At 35.3% G+C, this 23034-nt stretch overlaps 1 protein-coding gene across 4 annotated transcripts in view; it reads left to right on the plus strand.

Moving 5' to 3' along the window:
- Window positions 1–45: 45 nt before the first annotated feature.
- Window positions 46–23034, plus strand: part of TTC3 (tetratricopeptide repeat domain 3) — a 70155-nt gene continuing 47166 nt past the window's right edge. For 2 of the 4 annotated variants that reach the window (XM_014056239.2, XM_087721648.1), the window contains exons 1-17: window positions 46–145; window positions 578–700; window positions 1554–1638; window positions 2541–2586; window positions 2789–2924; window positions 3396–3480; window positions 4000–4053; window positions 5617–5743; window positions 7473–7558; window positions 10091–10185; window positions 11407–11469; window positions 15818–15872; window positions 16797–16959; window positions 17109–17157; window positions 18431–18539; window positions 22286–22352; window positions 22704–22761. In XM_014056239.2, the coding sequence (XP_013911714.2) occupies window positions 675–700; window positions 1554–1638; window positions 2541–2586; window positions 2789–2924; window positions 3396–3480; window positions 4000–4053; window positions 5617–5743; window positions 7473–7558; window positions 10091–10185; window positions 11407–11469; window positions 15818–15872; window positions 16797–16959; window positions 17109–17157; window positions 18431–18539; window positions 22286–22352; window positions 22704–22761 (1304 nt within the window). In that variant the 5' untranslated portion in view covers window positions 46–145; window positions 578–674. Of the gene's footprint in view, window positions 146–577; window positions 701–1553; window positions 1639–2540; window positions 2587–2788; window positions 2925–3395; window positions 3481–3999; window positions 4054–5616; window positions 5744–6944; window positions 7035–7472; window positions 7559–10090; window positions 10186–11406; window positions 11470–15817; window positions 15873–16796; window positions 16960–17108; window positions 17158–18430; window positions 18540–22285; window positions 22353–22703; window positions 22762–23034 lie in introns of those variants that run through there. The other 2 variants (XM_087721647.1, XM_087721649.1) reach the window with 2 other exon arrangements.

Raw genomic sequence — 23034 nt, forward strand, 5'->3', positions numbered from 1 at the left:
CATGGTTTATCATCCTATTTTGAAAGCCAGGGTCTATGCAGTGAGGGACCAATGAGGAGGCAGACTAAGGCGGAAGCGTGTTGGATGGTGGTGACGTGGTGAGGTGGTGATTGTTCCTTTCGGGGAAAGAAAAGGCGGCGTGAAGGTAAGAGCAGCGGGGAGTCTCATAAAACTTGCCTTTAGTCCCGGTGAGAGAAAAGCTCCGTGCATTGATGCGGTCGCGGGCGACTTTGATTAAACTTCGCGGTCGTTCAGCCTTCTCTGTGGCTGAGCTCCTGGGCCTCCACGAGTCTCGTGGGGTTCTCTTTCCCCGCGACCCGCCTTCAGGCAGTACATTAAACAATGTTTCCTTATGTACTTATTTGGTGCACAAATTCTGGCTCGGGATCGATGTAGAGAGCCTGGGCGTTTTTCTAATGCGTTGGACTGCAGTTTTTGCCAGATAGCCCAATCTGTAAATCTGTACGGATGAATGCCCTGATGCAGCTCATCTAAGACGTGGGAAGGCTCCGTATTTTGTAAGGGCAGCCACTTCCTTCTCCTCTCTGGCATTATTTTCCGCTGATATTATCTCTAGCAACTGCACAAGTCTTCCTGCTGGATCAGCTTCCGCTGCCTTTTTGGACTCCCAGATTCCCCTCGATGACCTGACAGTGTTCTGAGTGGCCTCAATTATGATTCAAGGAATAAGAGGATTGCGGTAAGAGGAATCCAGCAAGATTGTGTGTAAGGGCTAGTGCTTTTTAACTTGCTCATAGATGAGATCAATTTATGGGTAAGCAATGAATTGGTCAAATGGTGCCAAAATATATATTAAGAGCCGAGGTGGCGCAGTGGTTAGAGAGCAGTACTGCAGCCACTTCAGCTGACTGTTATCTGCAGTTCGGCGGTTCAAATCTCACCGGCTCAAGGTTGACTCAGCCTTCCATCCTTCCGAGGTGGGTAAAATGAGGATCCAGACTGTGGGGGCAATATGCTGACTCTGTAAACCGCTTAGAGGGCTGAAAGCCCTATGAAGCGGTATATGTCTAACTGCTATTGCTATTCATAGACTATATATTTCAAATGCTTGCAATTTCACTGTTACTTTTAGGTTGAAGGAAGCAAGTTTCCAAACATTAATTGGAGAGAACAATGGTGGAAAGAGAGAATGTAAATTGTTTCTTGCACCCAAATACTACATAGCATCTGGCCACTGTGAGAAGCAAAACACTGAAATAAAATGGTCCTTGTCCTGATCCAGCAGGATGGTTCTTCCCTTCATTTCCCTTCATAAAATTGTCAATTTTTACAACAACCTAACCAATAGGATTTTTTGTATGTCATATACTGGTACAAGGAAAGTACAGATTTGGATAAATATCTGATCATCGAAAATTAATGTAGTAATTAAATTGTTTTAATTTTATTTTTTTATTGTATAAGTTACTAAAACAATGTTTTCAATTTTGTTTTTAACAAATTGTTTTTCTTTTAACTAAGAGTCATTAAAACATGGGTAATTAGCATTTTTGTTAAATCAATTTTTCTAAACATTTTGTTACATTTTAAAGGTCACGCAGTATGGAAAATCCTACTTTTGAAGAGATCAGGTACATCTCACTTTATAGTCCTTACATCAGGCCATGTTGTGAATTGGTAAGTAATTAATGAAAAATAACACCTGTGTGAATGTACTATTGGTTGAAATTTCTATTAAGAGCCGTGGTGGCACAGTGGTTAGATTGCAGTATTGTAGGCTAATTCTGCTGACAGCCGACTATTGGGCAGTTTGAGTTTCACCAGGCTCAAGGTTGACTCAGCCTTCCATCCTTCCGAGGTCAATAAAATGAGGATTGTTGGGGGCAATATGCTGACTGTAAATTTGCTTAAAGAGAGCTGTGAAGCAGTGTGAAGTGGTATATGTCATGCTATTGCATAGTGTATTTCAGTTATGTCTTTTATTTGAATTTCTGCACAGATATTCTGATAGAAGTTTGGCATCACAGGTGTGAATTGTGCAACCAGGAATTTAAATATATTATTAATTTTGAACACTAGACTATTGGTAATGGTTTCTCAGAAACCATATATGGCAGCATATAACTGAACTTGTCTTGATCCAAACCTAAGCAAGGTTTATTAGGACTTAATTGGAAGACTAGCACTAGGCCGTATAGCTTACTTCAGAAAGTGTTTTATATATCAGCATTTTCTTATTAGTGTTTACCAAAAGTTTTGGAGAAGGGGAGTTTATTCATTTTCCTGTTTCCAGGAAGAAGGTCATTTAAAAAAACTTTCTCCAGAAAAGAATCAAAAGATTTGCTGGCTTATGCAATATTAAATCAGCTTTTCAGGATACTGATCCTTTGTTAGTCTGCCTTGATACCCAAGTGGGTAGGGAGATCGTTTACAAAGAGAGAACAGTTTTATATTTGTTTTGGTATTGGTTGAAGAGCATTCAACATCCACTTTTGAATTAACACTATTGCTTAACTCAGGGCTGTTTTTCATTTTGCTTCACACTTTTAGAGTGGTACTTATAATGTCTTTGTTTGTAGATGCGTGGAACATTTCATGAATATTCTCCAAAGAAACATGAACAAGGTATTTAAACTGATAATGCTTTTTTTGTTGTATAGTTTTCTTATCTGGGTTCTGTTTAATAGTCCTTGTTATCTTGCTGTACAAAGACAAATATGTGACACCCACTAGTTAGATCCCTGGGCTTGGAGGGATTACCAGATCTTTGTTTTTGATTTTGTCTTTCTCTGCCCCCGGCCCCGTTTTCCCCAATTTTGTGCCATAGGTGATATCTGCCAAATGTGGTGCAGCAAACCTATTTCTCAGCTGCAGAAATACTGTGACATAATTAAAATATGCACATTTAGACCACTTTTATTTATACCTCATCGTGATCCTACTAAGAAATGCCATGATCCCAGGTAAACAAATATTTATTTGCATTCTGTCTGTCCATTGTATTTTTAAAAGTTTAAACACAGAAAACCTATATATGTTTTACAAAATCTTATGAATAACAGTTAACAGATTATGAACAAGAAATATATTGGAGCAAGTTATTCAGAGTGACATTGACAAGAGTAATTTTGTAAAAAACCAACTTCAGTGGCTTGAAGCACTAATTCTAAAGATAATATGCATTAAGTCGCAGAATACAATCCTTTCATAGCAGGTATGCTGTGGATTGCCTCCACTGATTGATTGCAGGTATTTGATTTATTGAATGAATGAGGAATACCTGTGGTTTCAGACATAAATACAAATATAGAGCAAATCCGATATGTTGTAATGTCCTTTTTTTTAAAAAAAAAAAACATATTTCCCAGCGTATAGAATTTCATAAATAATAATGCCTAATTGATTTTAAACATCTTTTTTTCTACATTTAACAGTTGCCAATTTGATGAGCTAAATTTGGAGAAACTCTCTCAAATTGAGATTTTAGAAGATGTTACTGATATAGTAAAAAAATTTGCTGTAAGTATTTTTTTATTTTTTTTCAGCTGTCCAAAATCTTAATGCTACATTAATCTACATTAATACAGGAATGACATAAAAAGTGGCTGCATATTTCTTAAAGAACAGTGTGTTTCAGAAAAATTATCCGTTATTATTGTCTTTCTTAGGAGTTCCAAGTTTAGTTGAAGTTAAAAAAAAACTTCATATGATTGCTCTAACCTTGTAATAAATCATATGATTATTCTAGACTTTTGCATATTTGAAAGTCTTAGGTTTGTAAAATATATTCCAATGGCTTTATTTTGAAAAATTGAAAGTTTGAAAAATTATTGAGCCAAAAAAATAAAAGTGAGAGTTGTATTTTATATATCTGAGTTTATGGTATGCAAAACAATCATGTATCACTGGAGCTATCTGTGTGCTCTGCAAGCTTAAGTACTGTGCATTCTTGCTCTCTGTAACATAAATGAGGCATTATAACCGAAAGAAAGTGTATGATTGCTCTTGCTGACAAGCTTTTTCTTCTCTTACTTCCAGGATGATCAACTTTTCATCAATGGAATATTGACAACTGAAACTGATTTAGAGAAGGTAAGTTTGGTTTGAACTATTTATTCAGATAAACTCTTTGTATCTTTTTTGTTCCCCATAAGGGACTTGGTCATGATTTAAAATACATATGTCAAATATAAAAGTAAAAAGTAATCATATACGTTATTTGTCATAATGAATTTGATAGAAATAAATCCAGTGTTTTGTACACATGCTTACTTATAATGCATATGCGTAATAGAGAGATAGGTTGCGTATAGGTTGTATTGTACTTCTGACATAGATGCTGTACTCGTGTATAATCATTTACTGTACATAGTGAACTGACTTTCACTTTTGCTTACAAAGAGTCAGTCTCTCAGAGACTTCATGTTCCTGATTCCTTATCAATAAATGTCCAAGAACGTCCTGTTCATTTCAGTAGACCTTGCATAAGCCACAGAGGAATTTTTGTTGAGAAACCAGGCTTCTTGTGAAAATAGTATCTTTAGTATCATTTTTTGCAGCTTTCTTTTGATGTCCTTTGTTATTACTTGTTCATAATAATCAGAAGCAGTTCCTCAGGTTGACATCCTTACCCAGTTATTATTCATTGAACAAATCTCACTTATTTTGTGTGCTTCACTTCAGCTATTTTAAGTTTTTATACATGCTAAAAGTTACATGCAAATCAATGTTTTTTGTGTGCTTCACTTCAGCTATTTTAAGTTTTTATACATGCTAAAAGTTACATGCAAATCAATGTTTTTTGCTTATTAATTATTAATAATTAGCTTATTAAGTTGTATGTGAATAAATTAAAATATTACATAAATAATCATATAAATTAACTTACTTGTATCACTACATTTTGCCACAGATGTTAAAGAGAAGCAGTTTGGTCTAGTGGTTAAGGCACCAGGCTAGAAAACAAGAAAGCATGAATTTAAGTTGTGCCTTAGCCATGAAAGGCAACTGGGTGACCTTGGGCTAGTCACTTCTCTCTCAGTCTAACCTACTTCACAGGGTTGTTTTTTAAGGATAATAGGAGGAGGAAGATATCTTGGATTTATTTGCTGCCTGAGTTAATTGTAAAAAATAATAAAGGCAGGATATAAATAAAATAATGTAATTAAACATTTAGATTTGGGGAATGCAGGTTGCCCATTCTTACTTGGTGCAGGAAGTATTGTTTAAGATTTTGCTAAGTCTACTGCAGTGTATTACTGAAGGAATTCCTTTGATATTTTAGTAAAAAGTGTATTAGATAATATATTGCTATTAATGACTTGCAAAAGTGGTTGCATAGGATATGCTAATTTCTGTGGTTTGCTAGTTTTATGTATGGTGGCAACTATACATAAATTAGTTAGGTTGTAGTATTATATTATTTTAATATGTTGCTTATATTGATTCAATCAATAAACTAATAATGATCTTCTAAAACAGTAGTTTAATGTTTATTTTCTTAGTTTAATATGTTAAATGTGAATTGTGTTTTCCTTTCTGTAACAGACAAGGTTAGTAAGGAACACATTTGTGAAATGTGCTCAAATTTAATTATACTGAATATAATTACGAAGATAATTAAAATAATACTGATATTTTCCTTAATTGTAATAGGGAATACTTAGAACTTCTGAAGTTTTAGAGTGGATGAAATATGCGGATCACATTGGCATTTTACAGAAATTAAGGAAACTTGCAGATTATTGTTGTTGGTCTATCCTCAAACTGTTCTTTTCTGCATGTAAGTATACAAATGATTTAAACTTCTTATAATCAGTTTAGGAAGCATTTTTTTTCTATAAAGGAAAGAGGATTTTTGTAGTCTTAAGGTGAAATAAAAAGCTAGTTGTTAATGTAAATCTTGTCTTATATATTACAGCTTTCATTCAGAGTTCCATTACAGGAAAGGCTCTTACTGTCTTTGATAGATGTCAGTCATTTCAAAAGTTTCCCCTGAGAGAGGACTAAGGAAATACCATTTTCTCTTAAGCTCTCTATGCTGCATCATATCTCATTATGCAATTGACCTTGAGGAGAAACTTTGGAAATACTGAGAAAATGCCATTTCTGTCACCCACTTGTCAAGAGACTTCTGGATCTAACTCCATATCCTCTTACTTCTTGTACTGATTCATTTAGTGTCTACCTCATTACAATCAAACAAACATAACATGCTACTGCATGTTACCACAGATTAAGAAGTAATAATGAAAATGTTAGTGGGGAAAACAAGTTCTTATCTTTCTTTAGTTAAACGCTAAAAAATTAACACTGTATTGCCCAAGCATTAAGCATTTGGATCCAGTCTTAGTTTTGCCTAATGAAGTTGCAATTATCATTAGTGATATAAACTCTTTAATATTTCTACTCTTTTTTCAATTGAAACAATTTTAAAAAATGAAATAAAAAATATATTGGATGGTTAAATTTTGGTTAGATAAGTATAAAATAGATGCTGGAATCTATAATTATTTCAAATTATTTTATATAGAGGATTAGCAAACAAAAACATATCTAATTCATGGTGATCCACCAGGCAGAGTAAACTTTTGTTACATTTTACTCATAGCAGCAAGATGGGCGGCAAATAATTTTAATAAATAAAATTTTAAAAAACAACTTTTTAACGGGATTTTTTTTACATCAAGTGTATGAATTATTGTAAAGAATGTCTCACTTTTCTGCAGAATTCATATTGCCAGGGATTGAAATGCTCCGTTTGAGCAATGTAGGATACATCAGGATGTTTTTATTAAGTAATATAGAGTAGAATTAAGAGTTCTGAACCAGTGTTACCTTGTGCAAGCTTTTCTTATTCATTATTGGAAATAGAATGTTTTTTTTTTAATTCTATGATGTATTTTATTCAAAGTATATACTGTAAGTGGGATTCACCTTAATGTAATCATGTATTTGCTTGAATTGTTTTTATTACATCTTGACAGAAAAAAGCGGAGTGCCCAATCACAAAGGGCAAAAAGCATCTAATATTAGTGTTTGTCCATACTGCAAGCAACCATAGCTGAAAAACAGTTGAGTGTTTCAGGAACTGAGCTGGAATTCTGCCATTGGGCAATTGCTGTTGTGCTGGATTGCTGTGAACATCCTGGGCCCCAAAAGCTTTATTAGCTTTGTGTGATTAAATAGTGGAGCATATGCGTAACTCAGGACCTCCCATGTGGTGTTACCCCCTGTGAAACTTGTAGATGTATGGCCTCCGGACATTACTACTCTATTCCATTCCATCCCATAGCTCTGAAAGCCTTTTAGTGTCCCATTGTTATTAATACAGCACCATTTGCTGTCTTTAGGAATGCTGGCTTTAGCTTTCCTATTAACTCATTTTAAATAAAGAAGAACTTAAGGCCATTTGTCCTTAAAAGGAGATTGTACATATTTCAGTACTATACCTCTTAGCAGCAAACAATCAATGCAGTTATCTTAATTGAGCATTTTATTTCTTATTACAGATAAGTATTATATAAGTAAAGTTACTTTGGAGGACTACAATTTAGTAGAAGCCTTTGAATCTTATTATTGTGACAACTGTATGATGGTGAGTTTTTTTTAAAAAAATTACATATCACAAAAATTGAAGACTAATTTAATAATGAAATGCATCTATCCTTCCTTCCTTCCATCCATCCATCCATCCATCCATCCATCCATCCATCCATCCATCCATCCCTTTCTAACTTGCCCATTTCCATCAGAGAGGGGGTTCTGGGTGGTTTTATCTGGTCTTTGTGCCTATCTATCTATCTATCTATCTATCTATCTATCTATCTATCTATCTATCTATCTATAAAAATGTAATGGTTGTTTGTTCAAAATCACTAATCTCGGAAAGTTATTCACCGATTGCTTTGAAATTTTGACACAATGTTGCATTCAAATACGTGAATGCTTTTATATATGTACAGGGTGGGACATAACCTTTTCCTAGGGGGTCACAGCAACACTTGTAATAACAACACAAATAATTCATACACCATTCGAAAGCCCATCAAAAACTGAGTTTATTGACACGATTTAATAGTCAGTATGACCACCATTAGCCCTTCGAACAGCATTCAAACGAGGTGGATAAGAACACAACAAATCTTCAAACAGTTCCGTTCGATTTTCCAGATTTTCCAGGGCGGGGCATAACCTTTTCCTAGGGGGTCACAGCAAGATCGACAGCAGTTTACAACTTCCGCGACACCTCATTTTAAAGCCCATAAAAAACTGAATTGAATGAGCTATTAAAAGTTAAATTTGTTTCGGTTGAAACTTTGAGAATGAATTTGGAAACTGTGTTGAAAAATCTGGAAAATCGAACGGAACTGTTTGAAGATTTGTTGTGTTCTTATCCACCTCGTTTGAATGCTGTTCGAAGGGCTAATGGTGGTCATACTGACTATTAAATCGTGTCAATAAACTCAGTTTTTGATGGGCTTTCGAATGGTGTATGAATTATTTGTGTTGTTATTACAAGTGTTGCTGTGACCCCCTAGGAAAAGGTTATGCCCCGCCCTGTATATTATATAGATATCACACCTGTGACAGATAAAAACATGCTTTTTTGAAAACCAGCGCCATCTGGTGGAAGTAAAAGCAACACACGCTATACTAAATATTTCATGATTCCATTTCAATGTTTCCAGTGCCATCTGGTGGACGTAAAAGCAACACATGCTATACTAAATATTTCATGATTTCATTTCAATGTTTCCGATTGCATTGTTATATTGAATTTTCATAGATTTTGATTTATTTTCATTTTGATTTATTTCGTGTGACATTGCATAGGAATTGAGCTGTGTCATTTACCATAGCGTTCATTTAGTGAGTATAGTATATTCGGAACAGTTCGGCCTCTCTCCAGCTTTGTCCTGACGGTCCCTTTATATGTGTGGCTGAGCTGCGGCCGAGCCCTTTCCCCTTTCTGCCCCTCTGATGAGCTTTGGCCATTTCTTCCAAGGGAAGCCAAAGCCCTTCGGCCTCCCCCTCCCTTCTATCCCCTCCCCTCCCACCGGGCCTTTGCTGTCTGCGGCGGGGCGCCACCTGCACCATTCCTCAGCTGCCATCCCTCGGCCGCTTCCCCCTGCCCTTAAGCCAGCCTACCTCCGGCCAGCCCAGCGGAGCTCCAGAGGAGGCAGAGGCGGAGCGTCTCCTCAGCCCAGCCGGTCGCGCACGCTCTCTACCCCTCCCCTCACAGCGAGCCAGCTACGGCCTCGCCAAGGCGGCTCTGATGGGGTAGCGGCAGCAGTGTCAGCCTGAGGTGCAGTGGGGCTGGGGCGGCCTGTGGGGGCCCCGTGAGGCGGCACACTGAGGACTTCTCCTCCTCCGAGATCCTGGATGTCTCACTCTCCCGGGCCACCAACTTGAGGGACCCCGAGTGCAGCTCCTCCGAGGAGATGCTCAACAACTTCCACGAGGCCAACAGCCCTGGCGCCGTCTCCCCCAACCAGCCTCGCCCGGCCCAGCAGCCCCGAGGCCTGACTAACAGCAGCACCCACCTGCCATCCCACTACACCCAGACTGGGCCACAGCAACGCGTGGCCGGGTACAGCTAGTATATAAAATATATTATCTCTGCATTATTTACTTTCTTGTTTCTTTAACAAAATGTATGTGGATGCCCAACTCACTTTCACTGACTTATAATCCTTACAATGATTATGGAATGTAAACAGACATTTCAAAACAACAAAGCTAGATACCTTTATGCATAAGCTTTGATGTAATCATAGAGTGTGGGCTTTGGTTCTTCCATTCATTTCAGTAAAGTGTACCATCTTTTTACATTGTGTATCTTGATCACTGCTAGAATAAATGACTTCATGCAAACTAATGTTTAAATTAAAATGAGAATGCTCATAATTTTGAAATGATTTACTAGATGATTATTTGTTATTTGTGGTTGCTATTTGATTATTACGGATATGTTTCTAATGCTCTACATTGCATAGGCCAAAAATCTTAAAATAATTTAATAACAGCATCATTGTTCATAGAGATTTTACAGACCAAATCTTGTGTATTGCAATTTGAAAATAATTTCTATTTCTTGTTAATTTTATTTTGTAATATTTTATTACAGAACAGTGAGAATATGAAAAAAAGGGGAAATGAAGCATTTGCTAAGGATAAATTTGATAGTGCAGTCACTTTCTATACAAAAGCTATAGAACTATGGTAAGGGATAAATTATGTTATTATACAAAAGCATGCTAATGTCCAAAAATTAAGTTTGGGAGAATGTAATTATAGTGTAATAAAGGAGAAAGGGAGGAATATAGAATTTTAAATTTGTAAAACTTTCTAATATAAGGACATTCACATGAAAGTATATTCTTGCTTTCAGATGGCTAATTCTTAACTCTTACGGTCAGTAGCATCTTTTCAAATAATTGCTGTGGCCATATTAGTTGAGACCAGTATTTATTTGGACTATTAAGACCCACAAAGGATTTCTAAACATTTCAGATAGTGAATAACATTACTGGTTTTCTGATTACATCTGGATTAAGAATTTACTTATGCAGTCTTTTCACTTGATAGCCATAATTCACTTGATCGTGCACACACATAGACAGCTACTTCAATTAACTGAAACATATGTGTCCATGATTCAGTGGATGGATTCTGAGATAAATACATCACACTGTAGATGGATAAGATATTCAGGTTTTGCACCAGACTACTGACAAAGACACACAGTGGGATCCCCAGGAGTTCCAAGTCAGTCCAAGATGGATAACCAGGTTAAATTGAGAATGGTGCCATTAATAACACATTGTTTCCAGCAGCTTGCTAACAATTAAAGGGATTTAAAGTTTTAGAGCCTGCATGCATAACATGCTTTGATAAATCTTTACTGCTAAGTTAAGACATGCCCTTCAAAAGTTGCTTTATATTTGTAATCCTGATCCCATAAATGATTATGTTCTCTAGGCTTAACTTCATAATGGAACTAGCCTGACCCTCATCTCTGTTTGTAAGGAAAGAAAAATATGCAATATTCATATTGATTCACCTTCATTTTCATTTCAACAGTCTTCTCAGGAGAGAAAGCATAAAAGTAGATTGTCCATTAAGAATTAATTGTTTAGGAATGAGCAATATATGCACTGTTGTTAGCAAGATCAGTTTATACAAACTGCTGTAATTCTGCTATTTAGCCACATGTTGACTAGTACTAAAAGCCATGCCACTTGCATTCTGTCTAGAGTCAATTCTCATAAAATTTGTTCTGTAGATAACGTTTTTTTTTTTTAAAAAGATGAGTATTTCTTCAAACTCAATTTACACATTAAATTTTGATACCTTAAAATTTCATTTGAAATAATTTATGGCTAATTGTTTATGTTTTTCTTTATGGCTTACAAGCTAAATTTTATCTAACCTTTTTTTAAGGCCTGAAAATCACTTTCTTTATGGCAATCGAGCTCTCTGTTTTCTCCGAATTGGACAGTATCGGTAAGTATGGTTTCCCCCTTGCAACCGAGAGATTTGCTGGTTTGAACATATTCTTAAATCATGTTGCCATGATTGTAATAGCAAAGAAACATTCAGTTTGTTCATTTGCAAAATTACATTATTTTACAGAGTAATTCAACATATTCTGTGCCTGTGGTTTAAATCAGCGCATAGAGAAAAGTGCACTCAGACCATAGATTATTTAACAACTACTTTGAAGTAGGGAGAGAAAAGTCACTTTTTAAAAAATGTAATAAGAATGTTTTGTAGATAATAAGTTACATTTGTAATCTGTGAAAGTTCCCTCTGACTATGAAAATCCTTGGTGCTCTGAGACCTTGGCTGTTTTCTCCAGACCTCAGCAGTACAGCTGTGCACAATTGATGTTATCTACTTTGGGCAATAAAACATCTGAAAGAAAACAACCAAGCTCAGAGATCACCAAGGACTCCTTATTTCAATCCTGAGCTACAAATGTTCTTCTCCATAGTTCTCTTTTAAAAAAGGTTTAATTCTAGAATTCACATTTTAGAGATGTTCAGGGTTTATGTTGTGGGTTTATCAGTGCAAAAGGACAGCATTCACTTTAAAAAATAATATCCAATTATAGTCAATCTTCATTGAGACCATTGTGTAAAACAATAAATAAGCCTTTATAAATATAATTATTATCGTTTATTGCTTTTTAAAAAAAGTTTCATTTATCTTTTTTAGTCTATCAATATATGAGACAAAAAAGTAAATATCAATAACTAGAATTCAAAAACTACAGAACTAGTTGAATTTACTATTTTGAAAGAAGTGCTGAAAAACATATACAAAAATATAAAATAGAAAGATATTTTGGATTGTTGGCCAATTTCAACACTGCTTTAGCAAAACAGTAGGTTTTCTGCTGGTGAGTTTATCTAAAGGTGACCTTGTATAGCCCTTCCTCCCTGTCAATTATATACCATCCTCCATAATTGAACTGCTGTGGCTGGGGACTTTCTGGAAAAGTAGGGATTTAAATAGGATTGACAGACAGAAAGGAAGATAAGGAAGTAGATTAAAAAGCTGCAAACTCCTTTGATTCTTGAAAAATCTGGCTGAGGAAGCCAACTCTTTCTTTTATGAGAAAGGCAAAATGGAATGTTATGACCTTCAGCCTTCAATGAAGGGGAATAAAAGCCAAGCCACTTTATCTGAGTCTTGACAGAGTAGAGAAAAGAAAAGATCTAGGTGACAGTTTTCTTTAAGTTACTTGCCCTATTCTTTCCTTATCCAATCAAAGTAAAAACTTTCAGGCAAAGTAAAGGGGTTATTGGCAAGTTTTTGTCATAAAACATTTGTCTCAGAACAAACAGCATGGAACACTAGTTACCATTATTCAGAACACAGTATATCAGCAATTAGGTACAAAGAGTACCTACCAGTACAAGAACAATGAGTGCATGTTAATCGTATTGTGTCAGACTGTCAAAATCCAGTTCTCAGCAGGATGAAACTGATTTTGCCTAACAACTAAATGATTGCTAGGGAAATCCAAGACATATTTCCAACAGATATAGCAAAGCCAAAAAAGCTTTTGCTAGTTATATCTTTTCACACCCTTGCTTATCGCTGTAAATAAAACTTTGTTTCAAAGTCAAAATGCTGGAAAACCTTGTTTCTTATTTGAAATCACAGTTTTGCACTCAAGCTGCAATATTTCATGAAATTTGATAATTAAAATGTTTTGCAGACCCCAGTGTGCTCATTCATCAGACACTGCAAGATTAAACATGTCTATTAGCAAAGGCAACTTGGGGAAAAAGCATGTAAATTTTATTGATGTGAAATTGTATTGGTGTTCTGGAGGATTGTGCTATTTTTCTATATTTTTCTGGTGAACATTGCTTCTTTTTCTATCTGGATGACTAAGGAAAATTTTGAAAAATTGAGAATGAACCGGAACATATAACCTTCCCAAAGGAAGGTACCGATAGTCCTCTACTTATAATCAGTCACTTAGTGATGGTGAAAGTTACAACATTCATCTTTACCACTTAGAATCTTCAGTGACTCTCCCAGTTATCCCACCATCGCATCCCACTGAGTCCCCACAGTCCTTGGGCCAGCTTCACTCCCCACACTGCCTTAAGTCTGTTTCCCAAGCATCTGAGTTCCCTACGTTTGTAACTACCACCCATTACTCATCTCACACTTACCTTTTGGAAGATCTCCAGAGTGCCAGACTACATGTTGGGGAAGGAGGATAGTCTACTCTGTCCCGCAGTATCCCTGGGCCATTTTGCTGCATCTCAGAAGCGCCCACCATTTTCAGAGTAGTCAATTCCTTATGACTGTGTCAAAATGGCCACTTCTGGGATGCAGCTATGTATATCAGAGACAATGTAACCCACTCTGCTTTCCTAACACAGTCTGCATAGCTTTGTCCCTGGGCCATGTGGCTGCATTGGAACAGCACAATTTCCTGCAGCCACACTGAAAATAGCAGCTGCGTCCAGGACACCCACAAGGCCCAGGGACCCTATGGGGTGGAGTGTCCTGCCCTCACACAACACAAAGTCCAAAGCTCTTGAGATCTTTGAAATGTAAGTGAACAATAGGGGGTGGGGGAAAGTGAGTAGAAAGTGGGCTTTTTGGGGATCCCAAGGGATAGGAATCAGAGCACAGGAGGTCTCGGGATGGGAGAGGCCTTGGGAGACCGAGGGCAGGCAGACCTCGGTCTCCCAAGGCCTCCCAGGACTTTCCCCACCCTGAGGAATCTTTTGCTCTGCTTAATGACCTGCATGGTCATTTAATGACAGTCCGCAGAATTGTCTGGGATGCTACACATCCTCTTCACAACCTTGTTTTCCTTGTTACACTCTGGGGGGAAGCTTTATAGTATCCAAAGCAGAATATCCAGATTCAGCCAGTTTTTTTACCATACAGCATCAACCTTGTGAACTCACAAGCTTCCTCTTTCTGCTATGTATTCAAGATGGATAGTGATTAATCTATATATATATAAAAGCCAAATATCATTCACACATCACGAAATCTCCAGAACCATAAAGCCTACAAACTTTAAATTTGTTACATATGTTCCTCTTGGCTTCTAGGTGCTCACTAAGAAAGGATGTTTCAAAATGACCATCAGATAGTATTTTTAATGCAGTAATTAACATGCTCTGGTGCTAAGGAATTCTATTCCTCCTCCCCACCTGAAAATAACTCTGTTCCAACTGCCAGTTACCTCACATTCCGTTACCTCAGTTCAAACGGGCAGATGTTCCACTACAGTCAGGAGCGGTTTGGGGTTCCTTACAGTACTAAACACTGGTACCTCACCAAAATGTCTACGCCTTCCACCCATGGAACTGCTTCTGGACTCCAGGAGGTATATTTCCTTATGTGTTTCAATCACCGACATGTGTTTCAATCGCTGACTACCACTGAACCAGCGGAATGAACCGGAGTGAACCAGATTTCTCCTGCATTGCCCGATCATATAGTTTCATTGCGAAGCATGGGTATCCAGCTAGTATTTATATATATTTATACATTAGGGTGTAGATATATACATATGTATGTATTATAGCATATCTATATGTGTGTTATGTATGCGTACTCTTTTGAGAGCAGTCAACAGAATTTCATTTTTAATGTGTGCCAAAGTGCCCACAGGGAAAAAAATGACAATAAAGATTACTGTATCTTATGAGGGTGAGCAAGGTTGGGGACTGTTAAATGAAGCGACCACGTGATCATTTCACTTAACAAACATCATGCTTGCAACTGCAATGGACAGGTTTCCATTATGATCATAGGTCAGTGACTGACTATTAGGTCAGCTTTGGTGTGGAAGGCAGTATTAGAGTTTAGAATATCCTTAATTGCATGTTATGTAAAATATTCTTAAATTGGTTTTTGTGCCCTAATTCTCTAATGCATTACATAGAAAACTACATTACAAATAAAATTTTAATTGAAATTAATTTGGTTTTCCATTAATTTATTTGTGTTTTGATATGTTCTGAAAAATACAAGCAGAACTGATATTCACAATAAAAGAAAAAAGTGAAACTTAAGTATCTTTTCCCTTCAAAACCTATTACGCTATGAGAAGAATGAAGCCTTTTAATTCTTCCAAGGTTGGTTTGAGAAGGCAGAGCCATCTTCTGTCTTAGTGAAGTTAGAATATTCCAGAAGAACAGAAAACTATTACAGTCATGAAGATGGCTTTTCCTGAAGGCTCTCAAAATGTAACTTTATAAATGACAATTTTTTCTCAGGTTTATTAAAATTTTGTCATTTGAAAATATTTTCAGTTTGAATGAAAACATTTTACTAAATTGTGCCAAATATATTTTTGTTTTAGAAAAGCCTTGTGTGATGGAAAGAGAGCCATTATTTTGAAGCCCTCTTGGCCTAAGGTTAGTTGTACTTATCCTATAAATTTGTTTTGTTATGATTCAAGTTTGAGATTGTACAGGAAAAGAATTTAGTAATGATGTTTCCATTGTATTTAATCCTGTCAATTCTGGAAGTTATGGGTTCTGAGAGCAATCCATTTCTAGCAGTATGAGGACATGCAAAATAAAATATACTGAATTATTATGTCTCCTGATGATTAATGATGATATCATTAATAGTATCATTAAAACAGTTGGTTGTTTATCTGCAGATTTTTTTAAATGAGAGGCCCCAAGAAAGAAGCATAGAAAGCAATTATAATTTGGATATTAATATAGATTCTTGAATAATCCAATTGCCTCAATGCAAAGATGATAAAATGCCATAGTAGATACTGTGTTTCCCCGAAAATAAGACAGGGTCTTATTTTCCTTTGACTCCCGATTTTAGCCTTATTTTTGGGGAAGTCTTATTATTTTTGAGGTACAGGAGGCGGCCAGCAAGGTCACCTCATGGCTACTGCTGTGTTGCAATATTTTCAGGGAGGGATTATTTTGAGGGTGGGGTTTATTTTAGTGCATGCTCTCAAAAGCCCGATTGGGCTTATTATCTGGGGAGGTTTATTTTCGGGGAAACGGTATGTATACTGTAGCTCACTCTGAGATCAATATAACTATAACTTTTCATTTGGTATACTCCCAAATCCTTCATTTACATGCTTGAATATTTTTATTAGAATAGCAACTGAGTAAATGAAATAGTGTTAACATTTAATCATCAGTCTAGTGCAAGTTTATGTCTGTGTATAATATTGAACATATTTCTTTTTCCGCTCAGTGACATAGGATTGGGTTGCAGTATGAAGTAACTAGCAAATTAAGAAATGTTAATATTTGACACCCTTTTATTTTAAAATGATATTAAAACTTTTCCACTTTTTGTAGGGACATTATCGATTTTGTGATGCTTTATCATTCTTGGGTGAGCATAGGAAGGCATTAGAAGCCAATGAGAGAGGTCAGGTCCTGTGCAGAGAGAATCCTGAAGGAGTGAAGGGTCTTATTGAGCAACATGAGAAGCTTAAAAACCAAATGGAAGAAGCTAGAGGTAACCATATCTTTGTTTAAAGTATTTCTTTTTATTATTAATTCAATTTATAAAATAAATCTTGAATGAAAATAAAATTAGTGAAATAAAAGTTAAAATTGTGTATTCTGTATGATACGAGTTACTCAGGTTTTTTTTATTGCATTTAGGTATAAAGCAAAATAAATACAGACTAAAGAAACAACTGTTGCAGAAAAAGTAAGTTTAATTCAAAATTCAAATTTCTAAGTAAATGAGAACCTAATAATAACCGTTTGAAACAAATGGTTTAAAACAAGATGGGTGGCAAATTTAATAAATAAAATTATTAATTTTTTCTCAGACCAATTTTTGTGTTAATACCCATACTTAACCTATAAGTGTACACATATATTCTTTGTATATTTTATCCCCTTTGGGTAAGCAATATTTACCAATGGTCAAAAAGAAATAAGTAATGGACAAAAGTAATTAAAGGGAAGAGATAAGAGAAAGGGAATCTAATATTACACCCACACCATTTACTATATCCATACTTTTCTATTCTTGAGGACCATCCTTGCTTCCATTAGGTCTATAAACCAATTGATAAATTGCCTTTGTTTTTTAACTCTGTTTTTTGGAAGATGTCATGAACATCACCCTGCCATGATTTTTTTCCTTCTATTTTTTCCTTTTGATCCATTCACCTACTCTTCACATATTTCTTCTGTAATTTAACCCTAAAACATTCTCTCTCTATAAGAGAGATAGTTTGCCCTAATGGTTAAGACACCAGGCTAGAAAGCAGGAGGCTGTGAGTTCTAGTTCCACCTTAACTATGAAAACTAGCTGGGTAATATTGGGCCAAACACTCAGCTCGACCCATTTACCACGGTTTTTGTGGGAGAAATAGGAGGAGGAAGGAGTAATGTGTGTGCTCATCATCTTGAGTTATTTGTAAAAAAAAATAAAGATGGATATAAATAATAAATAATCAGTAGTTCCTTATACTGGTATTTATTTCATAATGTCATTCTTTACCCTCTCTGGGTTTACCCAATTCCCATTTCTGTATAACAAAGTCAGCAGAATGAATATATATTTACATTTTTTTCTTTAGTTGCATATAATATAACCAATCTTTGTTAATAAAATAAATAATATTCAAACAGAGGAGTAAGTGATTCTCTTGGGTTGGGTCCATATACAATACATCCCTTTTATGTTTCTATCAATATTTGCATGTTTTAAAATTTCTCAGTGCACCCCATTTTAATAAATATTTATCAAAGATTTTATTAACATGAACTCAGTCAACCCAAGAGAATCACTTACTCCTCTGTTTGAATATTATTTATTTTATTAACAAAGATTGGTTATATTATATTGCTGGTTGGTAACATACCTCATGATACTATTGTATATTTATAGATTATTAAATTAATAATTGTCTTAACAATCTTTGAAATTTATGTTTAGTTATGTATTTGTGCTTGATTAATTCCATTAGTTCTTCAGAGTATGTGTCAGTTGGTAATCAAGAATCAAAAAAATCTCACAACGAAAACAAAAAACTATGTGATTCTCATCACCATCCTAGCCAGCAGAAGCAAACAAATGTAAGTTATAAATCAATGTATTAATGAAATAAATAGGGGAAAAAAATCCACCTCGAATTTGTCAAATATAAAACGAAACAGAGAAACTCAGACAGACTGCAAGACTGATGTTCGCAAGGTAAAAATAGAGGTGTTGCAGGGATTTCAGGAATGCTATTTGTTGCACTATGGTGGAATAACAGAATCTTGAAAACCTTGTGTTACAAATGAAACTTAAGGAACTATGCTAGGCAAATATTCTGGGGAATTTATTTCATTTTTATCTTTCAAAAATAAGGAAGCTGGAAGGGCATTACAGACTACAAGATTGTGAACAAATATGTTTAACTCAGCTGATTACGGAGAGCATCCAACTGTAAATGTGTCAGAGGACTATATTGCACAGAGAAATATGCAGCATCTACTGTAGCAGGATCTCATTCTTTACTCTAATCCCTATTTTATGCTATTAGATACTTCACTACTAAATAGGAATCATATATAACTATAGTCAAGTCTGATGCAGCCATAGTGATTCTACTTATATTATATTGGCTAATTCTGTACACAGTTGTCCCAAATTCTCAACTTTTTTGGCTGTAGGACTTGGTATGCATTTATTGTAGCAGGCTCTCATTCTTTAATCCCTATTTATGCTGTTAGATACTTCACTATTAAATGGGCATCACATATAGCTGTAGTCAACAGTTGTTCAATAAACATAACTTATTTTGTCTAGAAAGTTCCATATTTAAATAATTTATGAGATCATTATGAATCATAATTTGTTGGTGCCATAGGAAAGATGTCTATGTCACTACCTCATTAAAGAGGTATTTTCTTCTTTACAAGATTGGTGAAAGATAAAATGATAATTGAATATTTGTACAGATAAATTTTGTCAGTATCTTCAGCCCTTATCTCATCAATTAGTGTTCAACTGGATTTCATCCTACCGACAAATGGCTCCTAGAAGGAAGGCATTTTTAGCCAACTTGTAAAATATAGAATTCAGTGGAAAAGCCTATATAGTGTTATTGAGGCTGTAACTGCTAGGCCATATGAACATCTGGGAGAGGTCTTTCTCTGTAGCTGCCCTGGCCCTGTGGAATGATCTACCCGCAGAGATCCGGACCCTTACCACTCTCTCGGCCTTCCGTAAAGCCACTAGAACCTGGCTGTTCCGGCAGGCCTGGGGCTCTTGACCCCAAATACGGTCCAGCCCCACTTAGAACGGAGTGCATGGTGTGTTTTAAATCTATGTTTTTTAAATCTATCTTTTCCTCTCTTCTTTTCTTTTTGATTTATGTTGTATTGTAATCCCGGAGTCCTACGGGATTGGGCGGCATACAAATGTTATTAAACTTCAAACTTCATCTGTTTTCTCAAGCTTCTGTTCTTGTATTATTTATTTCTTATCATCATTGCAGTAAAAAAGGATTTTAGAGTTGGTAACCATCAATCTCCTAGAACCTTGTACTTATTTCCAAGACTTTACCCTTATGAGAGTATGACTTTTGCAGGTCTCATGAATATATTTTGTTTTTCCTCATAATTCTTAACACTCAAACTTTAGATATTCTTAGAATATTAAAATTTCTTATGAAGCTTAATATTTTATTTGTTTTGGATGAGCTTTCCAGCTTTCCCATGTCCCACTGTACCTAGTAAAGAATTAAAGTTTCCTGTATTACTGGGGCCAGATGACTAAGGTTACATTTACTCTATATGAACTTTAATATCCAGAAACTAAAATATCTCATGTGATTCTACATTATAGTAGCATTCTCCATTAATGAACCTTTTTAGAGAGAAAATTCTAAAACCCTTCCATGTTTACCAGTTATAACAAGCATGAATCTTTATCCTTGTAGCATCAAAGGGTGAATTACTTTTTACATTTGCTTGGAAAATAGGAATCAAGTATCAGTGAGATTTCTGCTATTCCTTCCACTTTATTTGTTTAGAGCAGGCACTAGCTTGTTTTCTATTTCAATTTATCTCAAGTATTTTTCTTCACTTTTATAATCTCTTCTCTCTTTTTGTTTTTCACTATTATAGTACCTTAGAAATTTGTTTATTTAATTCCACTGTTTTTATTATCTGCACTCATGAGTCCTTCCTTCTTCATCTGTGGACTTATTTTGATGACGTCAGAAAAAATAGGAATAAACAATGAGTTGTGTTTTTGGTAGATTATTTTCCACAGAGAGTAAGCACAATAAAAAAGCCTCAATGAACTTCCAGCGGTCTTTAGATGTGCAGATTGAGGTGCTCCTGTCCTGGGCTTTTGATCATGAGGATGTGTATATTAAGATGTTGCCCTGAGGATATGTGAGGAAGGAGGATTGCCCTTAGATGTGTAGATGCCTCCTTAGGTGTAAAGTTATTATGAGAGGGTCTGATGTGGAATTGTGATTTCCCCCCTTATCTTGAGGGGAATTCTCTTTCTTGATGGAGCCAGTGAGGTGCTCTTCATCATTTTCAGTCTTAAGTATAAATGCCAAAAATAGAAGACAAATGGAAAAAAGGTTTCATTGGTTTCTTTGTATCTTTATTTTGAATTTGCCAGTGGATCAAAGGTGCCTGGGGAATGTGTGACCTGGCTGTGGGGATGGGTGCCATAGGGGCTTTTATCTTCCAAAACTGCCATTAAATGTCTCTGCCTGTACTCCTTTCCCCTCCTCTTTACCTGAAGACAAATTTCGTAGCAGAGCCATACCAATTTTGCCTCAGTTAAAGTTTAAAGGGGTGTGGTGGAAGCACATTAGAATTTTAAAAAATAACCAACAGTGACTTCCAGTGTGAAGGAATGTTCCCCCTGAGAATCAGATTGCTATTTGGTTTGGCTAAGACTGCTAAACTCTGGACATTTTTGCAAAATATTCAGTCTCAGTCTTTTCTTTCTATGACTGGGAATGTGGCTTCTGTTCTTCATTGTAGCATGTCAAAACTTGTCTTCCATCAGCATGCATCTTTTTTTTTTGGGAATCCCAAACACAGAGATGGTACAGATATACTACATTTATGATCTCTGATTCTGAGAAAAACTTTTCCTGACTATTCTTCAAATAAAACCAGAATCCATAACAGCATATCCAACAATTCTCATTTGCTGCCCTTTCCTTTACATCCAGATAAAGGAGGCAGTAATACTGTATTTTTATCCTAGGGGCAGTACCCATTAATAAGAGGAAGACTTTTATTACTTTAACTTATCTAGGAAGCTTAAAATGCAGATCAATGGATCATTTTAACTCTGAAAGATGTCTTCCATAAATAAATAAAAATACAGGTATCCTTGACTTACGATCACAATTGACCACAAAATTTCAGTTGGTAAATAAATATTTATTGTGAATTTTGCTCCATTTTATGACCTTTCTTGCCAGTTCTTAAGTGCACTACTTCAGTTGTTACGTTAGTAATATGGTTGTTAAGTGAATCTGGCTTCCCCATTGACTTTGCTTGTAAGAAAGTTGCAAAAGAAGATCACATGACCCTGGGACACTGCAATCTTCATAAATATGAGTCAGTTGCCATGCATCTGAATTTTGATCCTTTGACCATAGGGATGCTATAATGGTCATGTGAAAAACAGTTATAAGTCACCTTTTTTAGTGGCATTGTCACTTTGAATGGTCACAAAATGAACTGTTGTAAATTAAGGCCGACTTGCATTAAAATGTTTCATGCTTGGATTAAATTCTTTTAGTCTGGATGTGTTTGGTACATAATATAAAAAATAACATTTTTTTTATTGCCAGATGGTTGGAAGTATAAAAACTAGAGTTGGTAGAGAAAACATAGATCATTTATCAGTTTTTCCAGCAGGTAAGTTAATACATTTTTAAAGTCGTATGTACTTAGATTGAGAGACTTCTAGTAATAAAATAACTAGTGAAATTGAAAGATTTTAAACAGTTGGTATAAGATTGTAGGTCTAAATGCATATGATCAGTGTTAAATACTGTGTCTTTAAACCAATTATATTCATGTTTCTAAGCATTAAGATTTCTAATTGTCCATGTGATTAGATGATTCTATGTACTTAGTTTCTTTGCACACTTATTTCCATATTGCTGCTTATATTCTTGGGAATAATAGTTGCAAAGGTGATCTTAGGTATGTAATTCCTTTTAAAATAAGTAACAATATGCATTTCTTTCCCTTATTTATTAACAGAAGTAAGTGAAAATCCAAAAAAGCAAAGAAGCCAAATGGATGATTCTGAAAAGCTGAAGTAAATGTTCTTTTTGTATTATGTAGTCAAAGCAGATGCAGCAACATTGCTCTAATGGCACATAGAACTTTTATTTTAATTTGTTTATTAAACTAGCTTATTTTTTAAAAAAAAATGAAGCCAAGCTACAAACTTGTAAATGTTATTCAAATAAAGGGAATGAAAGTTCACATGTAGAAATGTCTACATTAATATTAAATTAATGTTATCTTTTAATGTTAATTACTTTAGAGATTTGCATATATGTTTATATTTTTGAAGTGCATTTTCAAA

Source organism: Thamnophis sirtalis, unplaced genomic scaffold (genome assembly GCF_051295495.1).
Source record: "Thamnophis sirtalis isolate CommonGarterSnake01/CBP01778 unplaced genomic scaffold, rThaSir2_p1.2 scaffold_8, whole genome shotgun sequence".
NCBI classification, from domain to species: Eukaryota; Metazoa; Chordata; class Lepidosauria; order Squamata; family Natricidae; genus Thamnophis; species Thamnophis sirtalis.